Source organism: Mustela nivalis (assembly GCF_964662115.1).
Source record: "Mustela nivalis genome assembly, chromosome: 2".
Taxonomy (NCBI): Eukaryota; Metazoa; Chordata; class Mammalia; order Carnivora; family Mustelidae; genus Mustela; species Mustela nivalis.
This window is the reverse complement of record NC_139021.1, coordinates 153,467,288-153,490,087: the sequence shown is the minus strand read 5'-3', so window position 1 is coordinate 153,490,087 and position 22,800 is coordinate 153,467,288. Positions and strand designations below refer to the sequence as shown.

The 22,800-nt window shown below is 35.3% G+C and overlaps 1 protein-coding gene across 6 annotated transcripts in view; it reads right to left on the bottom strand.

Annotated features, from left to right (window-relative positions):
- Positions 1-22,800, bottom strand: part of EXOC6 (exocyst complex component 6) — a gene marked incomplete at its 5' end in the record, with an annotated part of 248,619 nt that overhangs the window by 107,201 nt on the left and 118,618 nt on the right. For all 6 annotated transcript variants that reach the window (XR_014309260.1, XR_014309261.1, XR_014309262.1 and 3 more), the window contains 6 exons: positions 4,030-4,139; positions 8,834-8,939; positions 14,187-14,284; positions 18,552-18,623; positions 20,083-20,203; positions 20,328-20,374. Coding sequence is in view for 3 of the 6 variants with exons in the window: in XM_082721939.1 (XP_082578065.1) it covers positions 4,030-4,139; positions 8,834-8,939; positions 14,187-14,284; positions 18,552-18,623; positions 20,083-20,203; positions 20,328-20,374 (554 nt within the window). The remainder of the gene's footprint in view (positions 1-4,029; positions 4,140-8,833; positions 8,940-14,186; positions 14,285-18,551; positions 18,624-20,082; positions 20,204-20,327; positions 20,375-22,800) is intronic.

The window sequence follows — 22,800 nt, the reverse complement described above, 5'->3', positions numbered from 1 at the left end:
TCTCCAGAGTAAACGTTCTAGAACATAACTCTAATAATGTCATTCTTTACTTAAAAATTCTTCAACGATTCCCTCATGCTTATAAAATAATATATAAACACTCCAAGTTCCAGTCTCATGTCTAATAATGTAATATCCCATCCTCTCTGAAGTAACTATGTGCTTACCATATGCCAGGCACTATGCCGAGTGCCTTATACATCTGCACTACCTCACTTAATTCTTACAACCACTGTATGAATTAATTCACTCATTTTACAAATGAGGAAACTGCAATTTAAACAGATTAAGTGACTTGCTCAACATCCTACTAGAACTAGTGAGTGCCACCATCAAGACTCAAACTAAGGTCTAAGTCTGAAGTTGATATTCTTTTTTTTTTTTTAAGATTTTATTTTATTTATTTGACAGAGATCACCAGCAGGCAGAGAGGCAGAGAGAGAGAGAGAGGAGGAAGAAGGCTCCCTGCCAAGCAGAGAGCCTGACCTGGGGCTCAATCCCAGGACCCTGAGATCACAACCTGAGCCGAAGGTAGAGGCCTTAACCCACTGAGCCACCTAGGCGCCCTGAAGTTTATATTCTTAACCACTGTATTATAGTGCCTCTGTCCAAATAAAAAACTTAGACTGGTAAAAGAAAAACAAGACAGGCATAAATTACTGGTGGCTCTCAGACCATTTGAGTTCCACTGTTGAAAACTACCATTGCAGTAATTTGTTAATCATTTTCAGTTAATACTCTCATTTATCCATTGGTTTTCAAGTGCTAGATCATATCATGCTGTGCAGTACAAAGAATTTTATGATTGAAGTTAAAAGCTAATGTCTTTGAAATGTATCTTTAGAGACTTTGGTATAAGAGATGGTAGAATACAGTGAAGCTTAAAGAGCTTAATGCAGTGGTTCTTCAAGTGCAAAGTGCATCAGAATTACCCAGAGGTCTTGATAAAACCCAGGGCCCCACCCTCAGATTTAATAGGTCTGAGGTGGCATTTCTAATAATTTCCCATGTGATCCTAATGCTGCTGGTCTGAGGACTACACTTTGAGAATCACTGGATTGTGAGAAATACATAGCACAACTGATACCATTCATTTATCTTCCTTTTTTTCCTTTTTTCTCCAATTCATACATTATCAGGAGCAAAAATTAAGAAATCTTTTAAAGATCTCTATTTGCAAGGAAAAAGCAGTGTAAGACCTAAAATCAGGTAACTCTTTTATGCTAGCAGAAGACACATTTCTTCCTCCACTTATTTATATGCTCTTATTTTTTTTAAAAGATTTTATTTATTTATTTGACAGAGAGAGAAATCACAAGTAGGCAGAGAGGCAGGTAGAGAGAGGGGGAGGCAGGCTCCCCGCTGAACAGAGAGTCCGATGCGGGGCTCGATCCCAGGACCCCAAGATCATGATCTGAGCTGAAGGCAGAAGCTTAACCCACTGAGCCACTCAGGCACCCCTTATATGCTCTTTATATCCAAAATAGTGGTAGCTTACAATAAGAGACACAGATACAATAAAATAAAAACAACTGTCATTGTTCTGTTTCAGCTTGAAAAATAAATGACTGTTATACATGTACTACTGCCTTCATGCCTTTCTTATGACTTAAAATTCAGAAGAGTTTCATGCTGAAAGGTATTTCCTGCTATTCAAGATACAAATTCAGAAGAATAGAATTCAGAGAGGGAGATTGTGAAAGCCAGCTTCACCACTCTCTCTTCCAGAGTGTATTCACAATTAGAAATACGTCATGTGACTATAATGCAAGGTCCATCTAGGTAGCCTGAACAAAGGTGGCATAAAGATAAACGTCCTAACATTAACTGGTCGTTCCTTAAATGCCAGACACTTTCACTGATATGGGAGTCAGAAGACTTCTTCCTTCATCCCAGCTCTCTAACTAACTAGCTGGGTCATTCTGGATGACATAGCCTCTCTGAGCCTCAGTTTATTTGTCAGCAAAACAGGAATAACATCACATTTCCCAACTCCATAAACATTGGGTATTACTTCGTCACACCAGATAAATGGTATTCTCTCATCTAAAATCAAGTTCACTACAGCTACCAACAACTGCTGTACTGCTCTCCATTACTGAGTACGATACCAATTTGCTACAACATTCTTTAATTCTGTTTGTTTTTTTAATCCTCACTTTAAACCTAATTAAGGAAAAAACTATTAAGAATATCAGTTTTTTGACAAGTGAATAACACAAAGTAGGGATATTATCTAGTTACTGGTAACCTGAGCAACAGAAAAAATGAAATAAAGGAATAAGATCTAAACAACTAAAGAAAAAGGTGGAAAAAAAGAAAGAATATTGGAAAAAAATTTAACAACAAATCCAAGGTGTGACTCTTATTTGGACCCCAACTACAGCAGCCCAAGTGTCCATTAAAGAAGAAGTGATACACACACATACACACACACACACACACACACACACACACACACATATAAAAAACAGAATATTACTCAGCCATAAAAAAGAATGAAATCTTGCCATCTGCAACAACATGGATAGAGCTAGAGTATAATGCTAGGTGAAATAAATCAGTTAGAGAAAGACAAATACCACATGATTTCACTCATATGTGCGATTTAAGAAACAAAACAAATGAGCAAAAGAAGAAAAGAGAGAGAACAAACTGATGGTTATCAGAGGAAGAGATGGGTGAAACAGGTGAAGTGGATTAAAGAACAGACTTATAAAGAGCACTGAGTACTGTACAGAACTACTAAATCACTACATTGTATACCTAAAACTGATATAACACTGCATATTAGCTATATGAATTAAAATTAAATTAATTAATAAAAGCTCTAGAAAGAGTAACAGTAGCAAACTGTTATTAGCAAGCAAGCATACCAATGGTAAAAAGACATCTTGGGGGCAATCAAGAAAATAGTGATATGGACGAGAGAATTGATGCTATGGAATAGTATTAATTTTGTTAAGTGTGATGTTTAAATAATGAAATGCCTTTATTCTTTTAGAAACACATACTGTTTCCAGGGATAAAATGTCATTATTTCTGGAATTTTTTTTTTTTTAAGATTTTATTTATTTGCTAGACGAGAGACAGAGAGAGAGAGAGATCACAAGTAGGCAGAGAGGCAGGCAGAGAGAAAGGGGGAAGCAGGCTCTCTTCTGAGCAGAGAGCCTGATGCAGGGCTCGATCCCAGGACCCTGAGATCATGACCTGAGCCGAAGGCAGAGGCTTAACCCACTGAGCCACCCAGGTACCCCTGGAATTTGTTTTTTAAAATGCTCAGCAAAGGGGTGCATGGATGGTTTAGTTGATTACCTCTTACTCTTGGTTTTGGCTCAGGTCATGATCTCAGGGTCATGAGATGGGCCCCATGTGGGACTCCACACTGAACACAAAATCTGCTTGAGATTCTCTCCCTCTCCCTCTGCCCCTGGGGTATGTGCCCCCTCTCTCTCTCCCTTTCTCTCTCAAATAAATAAAATCTTAAAAAAAAATAAGATAAAATACTTAAGCAAAAAAATTTAAGAAAATATGGCAAAATGTTTATTATTGTTACAGAAGCTGAGAACACAGGAGTTTCCTATCTCTATTTTTATGTAAGTTTCAAGATTTACATTATAGAAAGTAAAAAATACATACCACCAAATTTACAGCAACGTAACCTCAATGTTACTAAAATGTGCAAGCCCTTCCAATGAGATAATAATCCATTAAAGAATCAAGGCCAGAAAATCAAGTGTTACTGTTTCATAAAAATAGCTATGATTGGGACGCCTGGGTGGCTCAGTTGGTTAAGCAGCTGCCTTCGGCTCAGGTCATGATCCCAGCGTCCTGGGATCGAGTCCCACATCGGGCTCCTTGCTCTGCAGGGAGCCTGCTTCTCCCTCTGACTCTGCCTTCCACTCTGTCTGCCTATGCTCGCTCTCGCTCGCTCTCTCTCTGACAAATAAATAAATAAAATCTTTAAAAAAAAAAATCATTAAAAAAAAATAGCTATGATAAAGATATATTTCTTATTAGTAAACTTACCTCCGGTGAAGTGACTCTGAAAATTTAAGGCTAGCATAAATAAATTCTTTAACTTGAATGTAAATATGAGGCACTGACTGAGACATGGGAAATTTCTTTGGGAAAGATTGCTGTAAAAAGAAAAACAAGTTAATAATGTTTTTTAAATTTTAGAGAAAGATATTCTACTCACCTAAAAATATAAAAATTAAATTGCTTTCACATTTGAATAGGAAATAACAGCATCTCAAAGCCTACTATTATATTTCTCTGTTATGCTTAAGATTTTAAAGAAAACCAAAAGTTTGTTTTTAGATTTTATTTATTTATTTGAGGGAGAGAGAACGAGTGGGAGAGAAGGGCCAAGGGTGAGGGGAGAGGGAGGGAGAGAGAGAGAAAGAAAAGCAGACTCGCTGCTGAGCAGAGAGCCTGATGTGGGGCTTGATCCCAGGACCTGGAGATCATGACCTGAGCCAAATGCAAATGCTTAACTGACTGAGCGACCCAGGTGTCCCAAACCAAAATATTTCTGAAGAAAATAAAGTGGCAACTGACCTGTCTCTTAAACCATGTAATAAAACTTCTAAGAAGCAGAAAAAGCATATATCAATACCATTGTATGTTTTGATAATAAGTATCCTGCAAAAGATGTCTAGCTCTCTGTTGATTTGCATTCATAATACAAGAGTCAGGTTGGCCATGAAAGTTATGGGCCATCTTCCTGGCTCAGTATCATCAATTAATTCTAATGATTCCCCTCACTCCCTTTCAGTGAAGGCTTGACACCAATTCAACAAGATATCCATTTCATTCCGTAATTCCTATAGTACCGTACAGCAGTGCAGCCAATGATTTACAGGGTACATTTTAGATAAACTGCTTTATTAGCCGATACCTATTGGCAAATTCTCAGTCTCTAAAAGGTAAATTCTCTCCAAGATTTTTACCAAAAGCCAAAAAGCCTTTACCAAAACCTATTTATACTTAATGAATTCCAATCTATACTTCTATCTTAATATTCGTTGCAACCTACTTAAACCAGTAAAAGTACCCTTACTTACCAAGGTGTCTAATAATCTTGCAGATGTTAAATCCAATGGACTCTCCCAGCTCTCTTGTTACCTGATTTATCTAAAGGAGCTGACAAATTTCGTTCCTTCCTGGTTCTTAAATGATCTCTGCTTCCTTGGCATCCATCTCCCAAACTGATTTTTCTTTTATTTCTCTATCTTCTCTATATCTCTTCCTCTAGTTACCTCTTAAAATTATTGCTACGTAATTACACGCTATCCCATGTCTTCTTTTCTTGCCATACATATTGTCCTTGGATGATCTCATCTATTCTCACGACTTCAGTCACCTTGCAAGTACTATTATCTCCTAAATCTATAATTCTGGGCTAACTCTCCTGAAGTCCAAATCCATATATCTAAATACCACTTAGACACTTCCACGTGGCTGTGACATTTGGGACATACTCAGTAGATCTAATAGTGAAATTATCGTTTCCTTCTAAATCTGCTCTTCCTGTGTTCCCTATCTTAGTGAATGCTACCATCCTTCAGGTCTGAAACTTGGCTATCATATTTTACCCTCTATCTTCATCATCCCTCATTTGCAATAATCACCAACTCCTGTCGTTCTCCCCTCCTAAACGTCTCTCTCTCTCTCTCTCTTTTTTTTTTTTAAGATTTTATTTATTTATTTGACAGAAATCACAAGGAGGCAGAGAGGCAGGCAGAGATTGAGGAGGAAGCAGGCTCCCTGCTGAGCAGAGATCCTGATGCAGGGCTCGATCCCAGGACTCTGGGATCATGACCTGAGCTGAAGGCAGAGGCTTTAATCCACTGAGCCACCCAGGCACCCCCTAAACATCTCTTAAATCAAATTCCATGACAGTAACTCCCACTCAGGTCACCAGTCTCTCTTAACAGGATAACTGCAACAATCCCCTAGCTGGTCTCCCAGACATTAGTCTTAACTCTCCTCCAATCCATTCTCCACTCACTATCCAGAAAGAGAGAGAGAGAGATTGATCGATCAATCTATTTATCCATCTTCCTTCCTTTCTTTCCTTCCATTTCTTTCTTTTTTTGGATAGAAAGTGTGAGCAGGGCAGAGAAGGGCCAAGAAAGAGAGAGAAATCTTAAGCAGGCTCCATGCTCAGCCAGAGCCCATCCCAGGGCTCGATCTTATGACCCTGAGATCACGACCTGAGATGAAATCAAGAGTCAGACGCTTGGGCGCCTGGGTGGCTCAGTGGTTAAGCCGCTGCCTTCCGCTCAGGTCATGATCTCAGGGTCCTGGGATCGAGTCCCGCATCGGGCTCTGCTCAGCAGGGAGCCTGCTTCCTCCTCTCTCTCTCTCTGCCTGCCTCTCTGCCTACTTGTGATTTCTCTCTGTCAAATAAATAAATATAATCTTTAAAAAAAAAAAAAAAAGAGTCAGACGCTTAACTGATTGAGCCACCCAGGTGCCCCCAGAGAGATCTTTCTAAAGCACAAATCTGATTATGGTTTTATTGCTTAAAACCTTGTTGTGACTTCTCAGCAACCCTTAGGATAAAGGCTGAATTCTCTAACACTGTTTACGAGGACTATTACAGTCTGGCCCTTTCTATTTCATCTTCATTACTTGATCTTCATCTCTTGTATTTTATCTACCTTGCAATTTATGCTACAGAATTACAGCCTTTCTGCATGCTGCCTCCTCTATCTTAAGGAATGCCAAATTTTGTGAGTTGTAATGTCCTATTTATCCCTCACTTGACTATAAGCTCCTTGACAGCAGAAACCAAGAAACCACCAAATAGCACAGTGTCTACTATACAGCAGGTGACTGATAAATAATTGAATGAACAAAGGTATTCTTAGGTACCTCCATCAGAAACTTTGAACTGGCTGGTAATGAAAACATTCATACACAGCAGTGTCTCTCCAGAATTGATAGGTTCAACCTTTCCAAATTTAGAGATTCAATCAGAAGTACTAGAAAAACCAACCAAAAGTTGCTATTCTTTAAAAGCACCTGATAATGATGCAAGTGCTAACTCACCTCCAATTTATGCTCTACGGAATAATGAACCCAATACTATTTGAAAGAAATTTTAGCTTTAAGAATTTTAATTTTAATGACATTAAAGACAATAAGAGTATGTTCTTGTTTTAGGCAAAGTGTTCTAATCAAAGTACAGTTATCTGCAAAAAGACAGATCTTTGCATATATGTTCAGTCTTACTACTTGTTCACATAATTTACACTGAAAATATAACTAGAGTTATTTGAGGCAACTTTATATCATTTCTACTAGTTTTAATTGAAAGGTATACTCAAATTAGGAAAAAAATGGAGTATATCCAATGATACTAAATAACTTAATGAGATTTTTCTTTAAGCTTGCATATTTAAATTTTCCACGTAGCTTGTACTTCAACATTAGTTCTTCTTTTTAATAATATATGAACCAATGAAGACAACTCCTAACCTGCTTAATCCTAAGAGGTACTACATATTTTGGAAGCATCCTACAAGCAAAGTCAAACTTCTTTTTAACTATAAACCTATTTTAGATAATTTTGTGTAATTAGAAAGGACATTAGAGTTTATTTAGTTCAAACTTCTCATTTGACAGATGTGGCACAAATGCCCAAATAGGGTAAGTCATCTGCCTATAATAAGCCATAGGCAGAGATGGCATGTGAACTGGGGCCAAATCCAATCTTTATACAGATGCTATAGTCTGAACAAACCTATTACCAGTAATTAAAACAAATAAAAGAAAGCTATGACCTGTGGAACGTTCTGGTCTTCTGTGTCAGAAGACAACTATTATGTATATGTAATGGCAGTCTTAGCTATAATCTACAAGCTATGAATTACATAGTCCTGTATTTAGTGACTATTAAACAAAATATGCCTAGTTTATGTATATAAAAAAATAAAAATTTACAAATAGAGTTCACACAACTCACTCAAAATTCATTTTTGTTCTTCATTGTGAAGAAATAAAAATGTAGAGAAGAACTAAATTATAAACAGTTGGGCAATAAAAAAGAGTAAAGAGGAAAAAAAAGAATAAAAAAGTGACAATAACAGAAAACATGATACCCTTTTTCCAGGAGATCTGATTCTACCCGGAGATAATAGATAGGTACAACTGCATGCTTGTGTGCAGGTATGAACACATATGTATGAATACACACAAGTATGAATACACAGGTGCAATCGTGTGTATTCCCACAATACTCTACATGCTGGCCTATTTTCTTTCCCTATCCTATCTTTTGTTCAGACATCTCTACTCCAAAAATACATATTCCTACTTCAAGAAAAATCTACAGGTGGCAATTGCATTCATACACCTCTTATTTAACCAAGATAAACTTTTTGCCGAAGTATATTATTTCTAGAAAAGAAAACACAAAATAAGATTTTCCACAGTGATGAACATTTCAAACAAATTCTCCTCTCTTTCCCTAGAATGTAATCTATTCCTATAATCAACTCAACATTTACATTGTCTAATTTAGAATCTACGTAATGTTACTAATACCTGTCCTGGGAATTCACCTGACATTTGGGACAACTGCTCCTAATATCCCCAGGAAAGCCCCTTCTTAACTTCGTAAAAACAGCAGCACTCGTAGTAGTAGTAACATAATTTTTTAAAAGTTAACAAAACATAATTGATTTTCTCAAATAACACAACAACAACAAAAGCTTCAAAAGAAGCCACTCTCACTTACAATGTCAGGTCAATATTAGGTAGCAATAACTATTATGAATTTATGTTTAAGAAAATTCTGGAATTAAAAACTAACTTGTACCTTTTCAAGGTCTGGATCTTGAAAAGGAAATTTACTGATGACTACTTTATATTCTTCTTCATTAACAATAGGGATGGGGCTATAATTATCTTCTTCAAAAATGTCCCTGTTAAGAAAAAAGAAGTGAAAATTTAACATTAAAAAAGTGTATCACTAGAGTGATATAAGACAATACTTACCAAAAAAAAAAAGACCATTACTTCAAAAGCATTTTATTAGACAATTCTAAAATTCAATATAAAATAAACTGTCCCTCAAAATTCACTTGATCTTAGCCAAAGGCTGAGAAGCTACTGTCCCTCAAAATTCATGTGCAATCTCTTCCTCCCACTTGCTTTATATCCTCTCAGCATTTTAGTCTTAGTTTTTTACTCTAGAACAATTTTTTTTAAAAAGATTTATTTATTTAAGTAATCTCCACACTCAGTGTAGGAATCAAACTCATGACACCGAGATCAAGAGTCACATGCTTCACCAACTGCACCAGCCAGACGCCCCCTAGAACAATTCTTAAGACATGCAGTCAGAACAAACATTATCTATAATTAAAAACAAAGCCATGAGATGAAAAGTATTCCAGTTGTATTTCTTGTTAGGGACAACTCTCAAATTATAAGTATCTTCTCTCTTCCCAACTAGATCATAAATTCCCTGAAGAGGATAACAGTGCTTCTATTTATTTATTTTATTTAGTCTTTTCAAAATGTGTTTACAAAAGGACCTTCTATATCTAGTAAGGCAGAGACAGTTACTACTCACCCAGTACCCTTCTGTTCTCCTACACAGCCCTCTTGCAAAGGCACAGAGCTGTATCACCAATTTTGGCCACTGGGTTGTGAATGGAAGTGATAGGTGTTGCTTCAAGTCTAACTTATGAGCTAACTGTGTGACTCTCTTTCCAATGGTAATAGGGCAGACCACATGTTGAGAATGTAGAAACACAAATGCAAACAGCCTGGATCTTGGACTACTAGACCTACTAGGGACTTCTGTGTTAGAAATAAAATGTCTATGTTCATCTGCTTAGATATGGGGCATTTTTGTTACTGTAGCTTAACCCAGACTATCCAAATATACTTGTTGTCCAATCATCAACTTTCTTTCAATCAGGAACTCAGCATGACCAATATTTATTGAGCATCTATTGTGTGCCAGCCTCAAGGGTAATTGTGATGAAAATTCCCTACTTCATGAAGATAAATGCAAAATCTTTGTTCTCAACCTAAGAGGAGATACAGATATGAAAACAAATAATAATGTTTATAATAGTGTGTTATACATACAATAGAAGAGGTACAAGGTTGAGAAATAGCACAAAGGAGAAATGATTAAGTTTATCAGAGTAGTTGGACCTATCTCATGGAAAGTTTTATAAAGAAAACATGAGCTCTGTAGAGTCTTTCAAGATGAAAAAGAAATACTTCTAAAGAGATTAAGGGAGATCATATGATAGTTGTCTAAAAAAAAATAAAAAATAAAATAAATAAAGAGATTAAGGAAGAACAGCACTTCTGAAGGATGGAACATAACAAGTAAAAGCATAAGGGGTAAAAAAAAAAAAAAAAAAAAGTATGAGCATGGGAGGGAATAAACCACAAGTAGTGCAGTACTACTGGAGTGTCAAGCAGACAAAAGACATGGTGTAAATGAGGCCAGGCAGATGGATAAACTGAGGCACCCAGATTTTAGCCTGGAGTAATAGGTCCACTACACGGAGGATAAACTGGAAAAGGGACATTAACGAACACAGAGGCCAGTGCAAAAGACTGAAGAATAATCTAGATAAAAGGTGTTAAGGATCTGAATTAAAGCTGTCCTAGTGGGGCAGAAAGAACGTTTAAGAAGTAGAATATATAGACAGGATTTAAAAACTAAATGAGGATTATGAAGGAAGGTATAATCTGGATATATCTGTGGTTTCTAAACAGGGCAAAGGGACAGATGATGTTAAGTGCCACCTCATTAGAGACATTGCAGAGGTAAAGAAGATCTCAAGAGGATACAGTCTGAGCAGTGGATGAATGATATTTCACTGATAAATGGGCTTAGGGTCTTGATGAGAGGCTGGAAATAAAGGCACAGGTTGTAAATCATGATGCTGTGCAAGGTAGATACAATAAGACTGTATGGAATAAAACTCTGTTCACCTAAAATATTGTGAGAGGCTTCAGCTAATTCTATTTCCTTCTAAATAGTGTTTTAAAAGAAGGGGTTAAAGGAAAAATTATACTATAGACAACAAACAGATGGTTACCAGAGGGGAGGTGAGTGGAGGGATGGGTGAAATAGGTAAAAGGAATTAAGAGCACACTTATCTTAATGAACACTGTGTAACACAGAACTGTTGAACCACTATACTGTACACCCGAAACTAATATAACACTGTATGTTAACTATATTGGCATTAAAATTTTTTTAAAAAGGCAAGTTACAGGTTAAGAAACTACTAAAAGGCCTGCTTTTCCCTCTCCCACTCCCCCTGCCTGTGTTCCCTCTCTTGCCGTCTCTCTCTGTCAAATAAATAAAATCTTAAAAAAAAAAAAAAAGAAAAGAAACTACTAGAAGGCCATAAATTACTTACTTCATACAAATGGCAAGGAATCATTTATATGCAAGGAGAGATAATTTATTAAATGGTACATTCACATTCTTAAAATGTTAATGTAGTCTTAAAAGGGATTGTTTACTGAACTGAATTCTATGAACATTTACTGAGTTCTTACTTTGTATAATAAAGCATTATACTTGGGGCTAAGCAATCAAGAATATAAATATAAACAATACTGGTATTCACAATATAGTTGGAGAAAACCACACATGGATACATAAACTATAATAATAGTCAGACTATAAATTCTATCATAGAAATAGCCAAGTTTTAATTATTCAGTAATGATGACAACTTTTACATTTTTTGCCATTGTGAGGTTGTCACTTCACTAGTTGTAAAATATTTGAAGATTTAGGTCAGAAATAAGAAAAGCTTAAATTCTGCTACTTCTCTTATTTGTTTCAAGATTTTATTCTTGAAACATATTCTTCTCTTATTTGTTTCAAGATTTTATTTTTAAGTAATCTCTATAACACACACATGAGGCTCAAACTTACATCCCTGAGATCAAGAGTTGCATGCTTATACTGATTAAGCCAGCCAAGTGCCCCTCTGCTACTTCTTAAAAATCTAAGCAAAAAGCATGGTCTAGAAGGGTACTGAAAGTACCCATAATTTGGGAATTACTCATTAGAAGTGCCAAGCTATCATTCATTATCCTCCCCAACTACAATGGAGGATAACATTAATCTTATCTCCATCTGAATGAACCCATTACCTTCCCAGAGAGAAAACAATACCTCATGGTTTCCCCAATCTTGGGGAACAAACTCATTATTAGAAGTCTTTTTTTTTTTTTTTTTAAGATTTATTTTATGTATTCGAGAGAAAGAGACAGAGGGAGAGAGCACATGAGTTCTAGTACAGGGGTAGGGGAGGGGGGCAGAGTGAGAGGATCTCAAGCAGACTCTGCACTGAGCATGCAGCCTGATGTGGGGCTGGATCTCATGACTCTGAGATCATGACCTGAGCCAAAATCTAGAGTAAGACATTTAACTGACTGAGTCACCAAGGTGCTACCTCATACTAGAAGTCTTACAATAAATAAGAGAAAACACATTATATCATAGCATACACATTATAGATTACCACTCCTATCAATAAGCACTACCTGTATTTCTAAAACGGTAAAGATCAAAAATTGCTGAGATTTAATACATGTTTCATCAAGACTGTCAACTCTCCACTTGAGACAACATCCTGACAACATAACCCATAAGGAATGTTAACACAAAAAGTGCAAATCAGAATTTAACAAAAGTGTATCTCCTTATAACCCACTTAGGTATTTTAAAAAGATTTCTATCACAGTACTCAGAAGGTCAACCCTCCACAGTTTTGAAAACTGATGAGGCAAATGCCAAGCTGATGTTAAATCCTTTCACATATTTTCTGTTTTAATCTCATCAAGTATTATTGCCTCATCACTTCTATCAATTTGGGCAACCTAGATGTAAGAGCTCACAATTTACATTTTAAAAGAAAGAAAAAAGAAAGGAAGAAAGGGAAGGAAGGAAGAGGGAGGAGAAAAAAGATTTTAGAATTAGGGAACAAAGTTTCTCTTCTCATGGCAATACAAAATTATACAGATCTTAAAATACTTTGTCCATTCCCTGCAGGCAAGTGATTAAAGCAAAAGTAATTTTCCTAATTAGATGCTTTAAAGATTTTTAATCTAATATTGTTTATAAAAATAGCTCTTTCTCCAAACAAAATTTAAAAGGTATAGATCTCTGTTTCTAACATTAAATACCTTTGAATACTTACAGCCTTACATCTAATCATTTACTAGAGGAAAAAAAAAAACTACAGAGATTAGAACTAAAAGTAGTATAATAAAAAATTTATTATAAAGGGTTCAGCCACTCTGGGAGAAACAGTATGCTGGTTCCTCTTCCTCAATTTATTAAACATATGCACCATATAATCCAGCAATTCTACTTCTGAGTATATACCCTAAAGAACTGAAAACAGGAACTCGAACATGTATCTGTACATCAGTGTTCCCAGCAGCATTACTCATGACAGCAAAAAAGGTGCAAATGACACAACTGTCCACAGATGGATAAATGGATAAATAAAATGTAGTCATATCCATATAACAGAATACTATCCAGCTTTGAAAAAGAATGAGATATTGATACATGCTACAACATGGGTGGACCTTGGAAACATTATGCTGAATGAAATAATCACTGTAGGAGTCCACTTATATGAAGTACTTAGAGTAGCCAAATTCATAGAGACCAAGTAGAATGGTGACTGCCAGGGGCTAGAAGAAGGGATGAGGGAGTTAATGGTTAATTGGTACAGTTTCAGTTTGGGAAGATGAAAAAGTTCTGAAGGATAGTAGGGATTGTTGCAACAATATAAATGAACTTAATGTCACGAAACTGTACATTTTAAAAAGGTTAAAATGACAAAATTTGTTATGTATCTTTTACCACAATGAAAATTTGTAACATTTTTAAAAAAAGATTTTATTTATTTGACAGAGAGAGAGACAGCCAGAGAGAGAGCACAATCAACAGAGTGGGAAAGGGAGAAGCAGGCTTCCCACTGAGCAAGGAGCCCAGTGCTCCATTCTAGGACCCTGAGATCACAACACAATGCAAAGGCAGAAACTGAATGACTGAGTCACCGGGAGCCCCAATAAGCATTTTTTATTGCTAAATGTAAAATCAATCATTTTAGCATTTAACAAACTTTTTCCCTTTTAAAGTTTCATGGCTTTTGACTAACCTGAAAACTCCAGCCCATTTCTTAAGAAGTGTTTCATTGTATTGATCTCTTATTTCAAATAAAAGGTCAAAAAGTCGGTTCACTGGAAAACCATAACCCTAAAACACAACAAAGTGATAAACAAGTCAAATAAATACGTATACTCAGTAAAGAAGTGTTGGGAATACTGAAGAATTGTTTGAAAGTGATCACTATATCATATTGTATGTCATTCTACCAGCACAAAAAGAAAGCCTCTTTTTTACTTTCTACTAGGTTGCATTAGGGTAAAAAAGAATCTAGAAAGAGTTTTAAGAAGCTGGAATAATTTTTGTATTTCTTCTTTCTTTTCAGTCTGGATTACACTGTTAATCTTAAAAAGTATTAGAAGTCAAGCCTGAGGAAAAGTTCAGGTTTAGTGATCTACATAATGGTATCTTGGAAAGTGATCCCTAAAAAGGATAAAAGAAGACAAGGGAATATATTTTGTCTGAAACAGGCTGGTTTCCTTTTGCACCTTCAGTTTAAGATCGACTTCGTTGTATAGGGGAAAAAATATACCTTTCCATCGAACATACACTCTCCCGAACTTTATTCCTTTCCAACTAGAAAGTCACTAAAATTTTACCCATTTTCAGGACAAAAGATTTCTGTTGTATCAGAGTTTTCCCTTCTTTCCCTTCAAGGTTTCCACCTTCCTTATTTTTTGATCCTACTCACTATTATCTTTAACTTCCACTAGTTCCTTTCTCTTTGCTAAATAAATATGCTAACTACCTACCATCCTTAAACCAAGAAAAGTAATAAAAAAACCAAAAAAGCCCTTCCTCAATCTGCTGTGCCCTGCCAGATGCCTCCTTTTCTTACTCTCTTCATAGACAAACCTACTACAATCTAACTGCCACTCCTATTCCTTTAAAATTGCTCTCAACAATGTCACAGATTACCTCCTAAATATAGAAGGCGATGATGTCTCATTCTACATTACTTCTCTTGAAACTCGTCTGCTTTGAATTCTGTAACACTACTCTCTCTCTTTGTTCTCCTCTTGTTTATGAACAGTCATCCTTCCACTTGCCCTTTTTCTTCTATCTCCACCCTTGGATTTTTCTTCTAGGTCTCTAGCATAACCTGACATCTACTGACTTCAAACATATTTTCTATGATTATTCTGAATCTACATCTCTAGTTATGCCTCTGGAAGTTCCAGATATTTAATTCCAATACCTGTGAGACATCTCCAATCAGTATGCTACAAGCATGCTAAAGTTAACTTATCTCATCCCTTTCCAACTAAACAAAGTGCTTTTCTTATTTCCTATCTGTGTTAATAGTTCTACCACCAATCCAATTTATCAGGAAAGAAACCTGAAAAACATCTAAACCCCACACACAAACATATCTAATCATTCACCAAATTCTTTTAATTTTACCTCCTTCAAAAATCTCAAATCTATCATCCCTCTCTATGACTTATTTTTTTCCAGAAGTATTCCCAGTGCCACTGCTTTATTTCAGTCCTTCACAACTCTTGCCTCGACTGAAGTTCCAACCATCTGTCTCTTTCAACTCAATCTATTGCCAAGACTCTTTAAATTATAATTTAAAGTATAAATATGATCATGCCATTCCTCTGGTTAAAAACTGCCAAAGATTTATTAAAGTCCCACAATTCTTGCCATAATTTAGATCAAACTAAAGTCCCACAATTCTTGCCATAATTTGGATCAGTTTCATTACCACTATTTGTACTTTTTTGCTCACACACATCTACTATAGTTTCTATCACAAACTACTCGACCAATCTCATGCTCACCATACTAACACTCTATCTATAGTTTATACATGCTGTTTTATTTTCCCTGCCATTCATGCCTCTTTCTTGATATGTACCTGATGAATTTATCTTTTAAAATCCAACTCGCGTTTTAACTTTCTATACAGACTTTCCCAACTCCTGGAATCAGTTAGACATTCTATCATCTGCGAGGTCAAAGCTTTTTAATATACTGCTATATTAATATGTCTTATGCATCTTGTTTACAACTAAACTGTAAATTTCTTGAAGGATTTTTATATCTCATTGATTTTATATCTTACTGATTTTTATATCTCTATCATTTTACACATCATCTAGCTACTAGTACATGGTGGGTACTCAAAAAATGTTAGTGAATGAAATCATAAATGTTTACTTCTGATTTACTGAATAGGCAATAAATAGGCCAAAAAAAGGGCAAAAAATATGCTAGTATTACTTTTTAATGTTATTTAGTCAGCTTTAAGTAGCAAAATGAAATATGAAAAAAAAAATTTCCTTAGGGTGGCAAAGTGCCAATTTTTAAATACTAATTATCATGCAGTATTCTTTAATTTTTGTGAAAGACCCTCCCCAATTCTTTAATTAAAGGTATAACTTGAAGGGCGCCTGGGTGGCTCAGTCATTTAAGCATCCCAACTCTTAATTTTGGCTCAGGTCATGATCTCAAGGTCATCAGGCTCCGTGCTGGGCATGGAGCCTGCTAGAGATTCTCTCTCCCTCTGCCCCTCCCCACCTCTCTGTCTTACAAAGAAAACCAACAACAACAACAAAAAAGTGTAATTTGAAAAGTCAGCATTTATTAACTATGTACAATAAAACCCACCTAATACTCAGCCTGTCAATTTTCATTGGAATGAAAGTACTGCAGGACTGCTGAATAAGTAATAAGGACTCATTTGTTTTCCTCAATCTTATTTCAAAGAAGTTAAGATTAGAAAGGTACACTTACAAGGGCTTATACATCCATTACTATTACTTTCTAATGCCTCTATTACCTGCTATTGTCTATTACTCTTCTCCAATTCTCTAGAGATCCTTGGAACCACAGCACATATTCTACCTTTAATTGTACTCAAAGTGCCAATTCAGAACAGTTCATTATGGTTTACAAATGGGAGCTTGTACCAGAATATAAATCAATGCAGCTAACTTACATTGAGAAAATCTTGCTACAAAATAAATGCCAGTTGATCTAAATTTTGTACTTAGTGATGTAGCTGATTTACATTCTGACAGAAGCTCCTTTTTGCTATGGATCCATAACAGTTTTTGGACTAGTAACCCTTTCCAGACCAGTGAGTGGTATCCTTACCATGCTTTGAGTAGTAATGCTTTGAGTCATTAAGGATAGCAAAACTCCCCCTCACCTAAATAAGGCCTATCCCTTATTTAGAGATAGGCCTAAAAAAATTAAGGTAGTCTCCGATAAAACTTACCAAAAGTGGTTTTTTTTTTTGGTCTAGAAATCAATATTACAGATATATGTCACAAAATTTATGAAAACAAAAAAAAAATCCACATTATCCCAGTGTTACAGTATAAGGCAGAGAAATTAATAAAGATATAAGATGATAAAATAATTTACTGAAGGAGTATGTGGAATCTTTTTAGGTTTAAGAATAAAGTAGGCAACCATTACTCTAGGATGAAAAGAATCTTGTGATGAAGCAAGTAGTTTCAATTAGCATTTCCCAAAGTATATTATATGAAGCTCTAAGTCTATGAGATGTCATATGGGGGGGGAGGGAAGACCCAAGGATCAAATGTATCAGGAAAATGCTACATAAGCACCTTCCTTTTGGAATCATATGGTATAAATTTGCTCTGAGAAAGACTTTTAGTGGAGAAATCTGTGTTACTTTACTTATTTCCCAAATGTTTTAGAACGCAGAACTCTTTTTATTTTTTATTTTTTTTTAAGATTTTATTTATTTATTTGACAGACAGAGATCACAAGTAGACAGAGAGGCAGGCAGAGAGAGAGGAGGAAACAGGCTCCCTGCTGAGCAGAGAGCCCGATGTGGGGCTCAATCCCAGGACCCTGGGATCATGACCTGAGCTGAAGGCAGACACTTAAGGACTGAGCTACCCAGGTGCCCCAAATGACCAATGTTTTATTTATTTATTTTGTTTAATTTAAATATTTTATTTACTTATTTGACAGACAGAGATCCTAGGCAGGCAGAGAGGCAGGCAGAGAGAGAAAGGGAAGCAGGCTCCCTGCCAAGCAAAGAGCCCGATGAGGGCTTTATCCTAGGACCCCAGGATCACGACCTGAGCCAAAGGCAGAAGCTTTAACCCACTGAGCCACCCAGGCGCCCTCAAATGACAATATTTTTTTTTAAATGGTAATAATTCCTGAGCTCTGTCCAAACTTCATAATCAGGAAGCTGGGGAGAATGAAAAGTCTTGGGTAATAGGGAATACCAATACATAAGCAAACATTTGTTTACTACTAATTTATTACCATTAATCCATAATAAAAATAAATAAGTATGTTCTGTATTTTGTATATCTTTAAGTGGTCAAAATAGACATTAAATGAATGTTAGATTACCACCCACCTGCAAAGTATCTGCAAATATTACAATGAGATTCTTCAGCTCCAGCACAACATCAGGATCAGTACAATAAGACTGGGGGAGGGAGGTGGAGGGATGGAAATACAAAGAAACAAATATAAACCAGAGTCATTTGGCTAAAAACAAATAAAACCTGAAAATATTTCCTTTAGTATGCCAGACTTCCAATAAATTTAAAATCTTAGTTAGATCCATGGCTGGTTTCATCTATTCAGTAAAAATACTTAGAGAAAGACCATAACATAATGTACCTGAAGTACCTATATTATATGAAAAGAAATTTTCCTAAAATTTGCATGCACTAACCTCTGGTCAAAGCAATGATGCTTATATTTCTAAAAGTTTCCAGATTTTAAGGAACTAGTTATATTTAAACCAGTTATATTTAAACTGAAAAATGGTTTATATATAAACCACATATTTTTACTTTTCTATTATTTTTCTATTATTCTTTTTATTCTCTTATAAAAGAGATATAACATACTACTTTTTCCAAGATAAGAATGACAACTTAAGTATTTTCTTAATAATTCACCAAAAGTAATGAAACTCATTCTGTCCCCTTCACAGCATTTAGTAAGATTTTGTGTGATATGTTGCATTTAATACCTTATGACTTTGTATTTGATGTCATATAATAGGAAGCATACTATAATTTTACACATTCAGAGCTGGTCTGAATATAAACCATAATAATAATATTTTGTTCCTTACTAATATGTTAGAAAAAGTTACAGTTCACTGGACAAATACTGTATAAATAATCTATAATGCTATAAATAAAATTGAAATACTACATAAGCTAATAATCATTTAAAATATTTTCAAGCTGTATTCTCAATAAAAAATTATAAATAATAATTACAAAATTTTAAGTATGTAGAGATTCTCCTGAACTACTAAAACTGTCTTAAGAAAGTCTATAATAAGCAATTATTAATTTCAACAGTCTCTATAAATAAATAACACTAACATACTACTTCCAAGAAAGATATTATTATGCAAATATTTAGTCATTTCACTTTCTTTCATAAAAAAAACCTCTCAATACATAAAGGTTCATTATTTCAAATGAGTTCAAATATTGACAACTGCATATTTTTAAGAAATGTATAATTGTATTACTGTAAACAAATTAGAAACATCGAAGAACAAGTTCAACTGTTAATGGTGGAGTTTATTTTGAAAACAAAGAATTTGGGATGATAATTAAAAACCCTTTCTTCACGGTGCTTTTCAGTGATCTAATGAAGAGGTCAGTTGAGACTAATGAGACCAGCTTAATTCTTCATTTTCTATAATGCTGGACTAAAAGTGCTTTGGGAAACCCCAGTCAGTTGCAAAATCACAGCCCAGTATTACCAAACAAAAGCCTAACACTACTACTTCTAAATTTGAGTTGTTACCAAAAATGCAGAATGTTGGAGGTACGGTTTTCTTCTGACATTATACATTTCAGAAGTTCTTAAAGTAAATGAATTAAAAATTTAGTAACATAATTTGTCTGACTTACTGAGTGAGCTCTAAGGACAGCAATTATCTTTGAGAGGGCCATGTTCCAAAGTTCATCAGTGTATGCCCTGGTTACTAATCCTTGGGTCACATGTAAAATGTGATCTTCCACCACAAAGAACCTAAAAACAGTAATTACCAACATAACATGTGTTAAAAAAAAAATTAAAGCCCAAATAGAAAACAAGCAGTTCTGACATTTATCATAATATAAAAATAATAGTTATTTCCATATTAGATACATACCCTACAATTTGAGTGAAATATCTTCTATAGCCATCAACTGTTTCATGCTTCAAATAAAAAATAAAAATTAATTTAAACCAATAAATACTGATAACATAAAAGTAAGTTCCAAGTCACTATAACATTTATTAACAAATATTTAGAGAGTCTACTATATATTGCACACATTTTTTTTTTTTTTTTTAAAGATTTTATTTATTTATTTGACAGAGAGAGATCACAAGTAGGCAGAGAGGCAGGCAGAGAGAGAGGAGGAAGCAGGCTCCCTGCCGAGCAGAGAGCCCGATGTGGGACTCGATCCCAGGACCTGAGATCATGACCTGAGCCGAAGGCAGCAGCTTAACCCACTGAGCCACCCAGGCGCCCTATTGCACACATTTTTTAAAGGACCAGAGATACTCTAGTAAAATCCAAAAAGTTCTTACCGTCGTGGAACTTACATTCAAAAGGAGACAGACAATAAACAGGTAAGAAGTAAATATGATTTCAGAACCCTCTTCTCAGCAAGCTAGTTCAAGCCATCATACTTTCTCACTTGTGCTGTTACATCATTCTCCTACCCAGTCTCCCCAGCTTTCGGGCTTGCTTCCTACAGACTATTCTCCAGACAGCTGTCAGAATGATACTTTTCAAAGAGTAATCAGATCATCGTATCTTCTGCTAAAAACCTTCGAGTGACTTTATATCTGATTCAAAATAAAAGTCAAACTCCTTAAAAATGATCCATAATTGCCTCTTAATAATTTCAACAAAAAGCATATAGGAAAATATTTGATTATTTGAATTTCATTCTTAGAAGTTTGTTACATGAAATATTTCATTATTTTAATTAAGTTCAAATGTTACATTTTGTATATTTCATAAGTATGATCAAAATTTTCAAACATCTGGGGTGCCTGGTGGCTCAATGGGTTAAGGCCTCTGCCTTCAGCTCAGGTCAAGAACCCAGGGTCCTTGGATGGAGCCCCACATCCGGCTCTCTGCTCGGCAGGGAGCCTGCTTCCTCCTCTCTCTGCCTGCCTCTCTGCCTACTTGTGATCTCTGTCTGTCAAATAAATAAATAAAATCTTAAAAAAAAAATTTTTTTCAAACATCTGGGGTTTTTTCAGGCTGTAGGAAAACAAGTGTTTTTACCTTTTAGCTTTAAAATACTGTGATCGGGGGCACCTAGGTGGCTCAGTGGATTAAAGCCTCTGCCTTTGGCTCAGGTCATGATCCCAGATCCTGGGCTTGAGCCCCCGCCCCAGTAGGGCTCTCTGCTCAGCGGGGAGCCTGCTTTCCCCCTCCCCCCACCCCCGCCTGCCTCTCTGCCTACTTGTGATCTCTCTCTGTCAAATAAATAAATAAAAATCTTTAAAAAATAAAATACTATGATCAGAAAGGAGTTTACATGACATCAGACCTGTGACATATCCTGACACTTGTTTTATAATATGCATATAGTCACATTTTAGAATGTCCCATGTGTGCTTGAAAAGATGTTTCTACAGTTGTTGAAACAGGCTTCTACATGTTCCATTAGACAAGTCTATTATTAAGCATGTTGTTTATACTTATTGATATTCTACCTATTTGGTTTATTACATACTGAGACATGCTTAAAAATCCATTATGGATTTTCTACTTATCTTTTCAGTTGTGCCAATCTGGCATTATACATTTTTGAGTCAATGTTATCAAATGTTTATTGGTTTCAATTATCATTTTTTATCAACTCTAAGACATGAATTTTTTATCATTCTAAATCTTTTAATATTATGTATATACTCTGCTTCTACTCTTTTACTGGTTACTCCAGAAATTATATTATGCATACTTAAGTAATCAAACTCTAAAATCAATCAATATTTTTACTCTTCTGGACAATTCAGAAAATTGTAGCATAGTTTCATTTCATTAACTCCCACCTCATGTTTATGCTTTTGTTGTATATTTTAATTCTATCTTGTTTTAAAGTCCATAATATTTTATTAACATTATTTTCTACAGTTGACATAGATCTGTCTATATATTTATACTTTATTTGCTATTCATTCCTTCTAGCATCTCATATCTTCCATTTGGCATCACTTTCCTTTTTCCTGAAGCAGGTTCTATAGAACTTCCTTAGTAAGGGTGCCTCAGTGGCCAACTCTCCTCTTCTTTGTCTGAAAATGTCTATCTTTGCCTTTGTTTCACTGGATATAGAATCCTAGGTTAAAAGTTATTCCCCTTTGGCATTTAAAATATTCCACTGTTTTCATTTCTTGTGGGTAAAAACCTAGGAGCAAGACTGCTGGATTGTGTGTTAAGTTTATGCTTAACATTTTAACAAACTGCCAAACAATTTTCCAAATTGGCAGCGTAATTTTTATACCACAAGAAGTGTATGAGAGTTCCAGTTGTTCCACATGTCACCAGCACTTGCTATTATCAATTTTTAATTTTAGTCATTCTAGTAGGTATGTAGTAGTATGATTGTGGCTTTAATTTG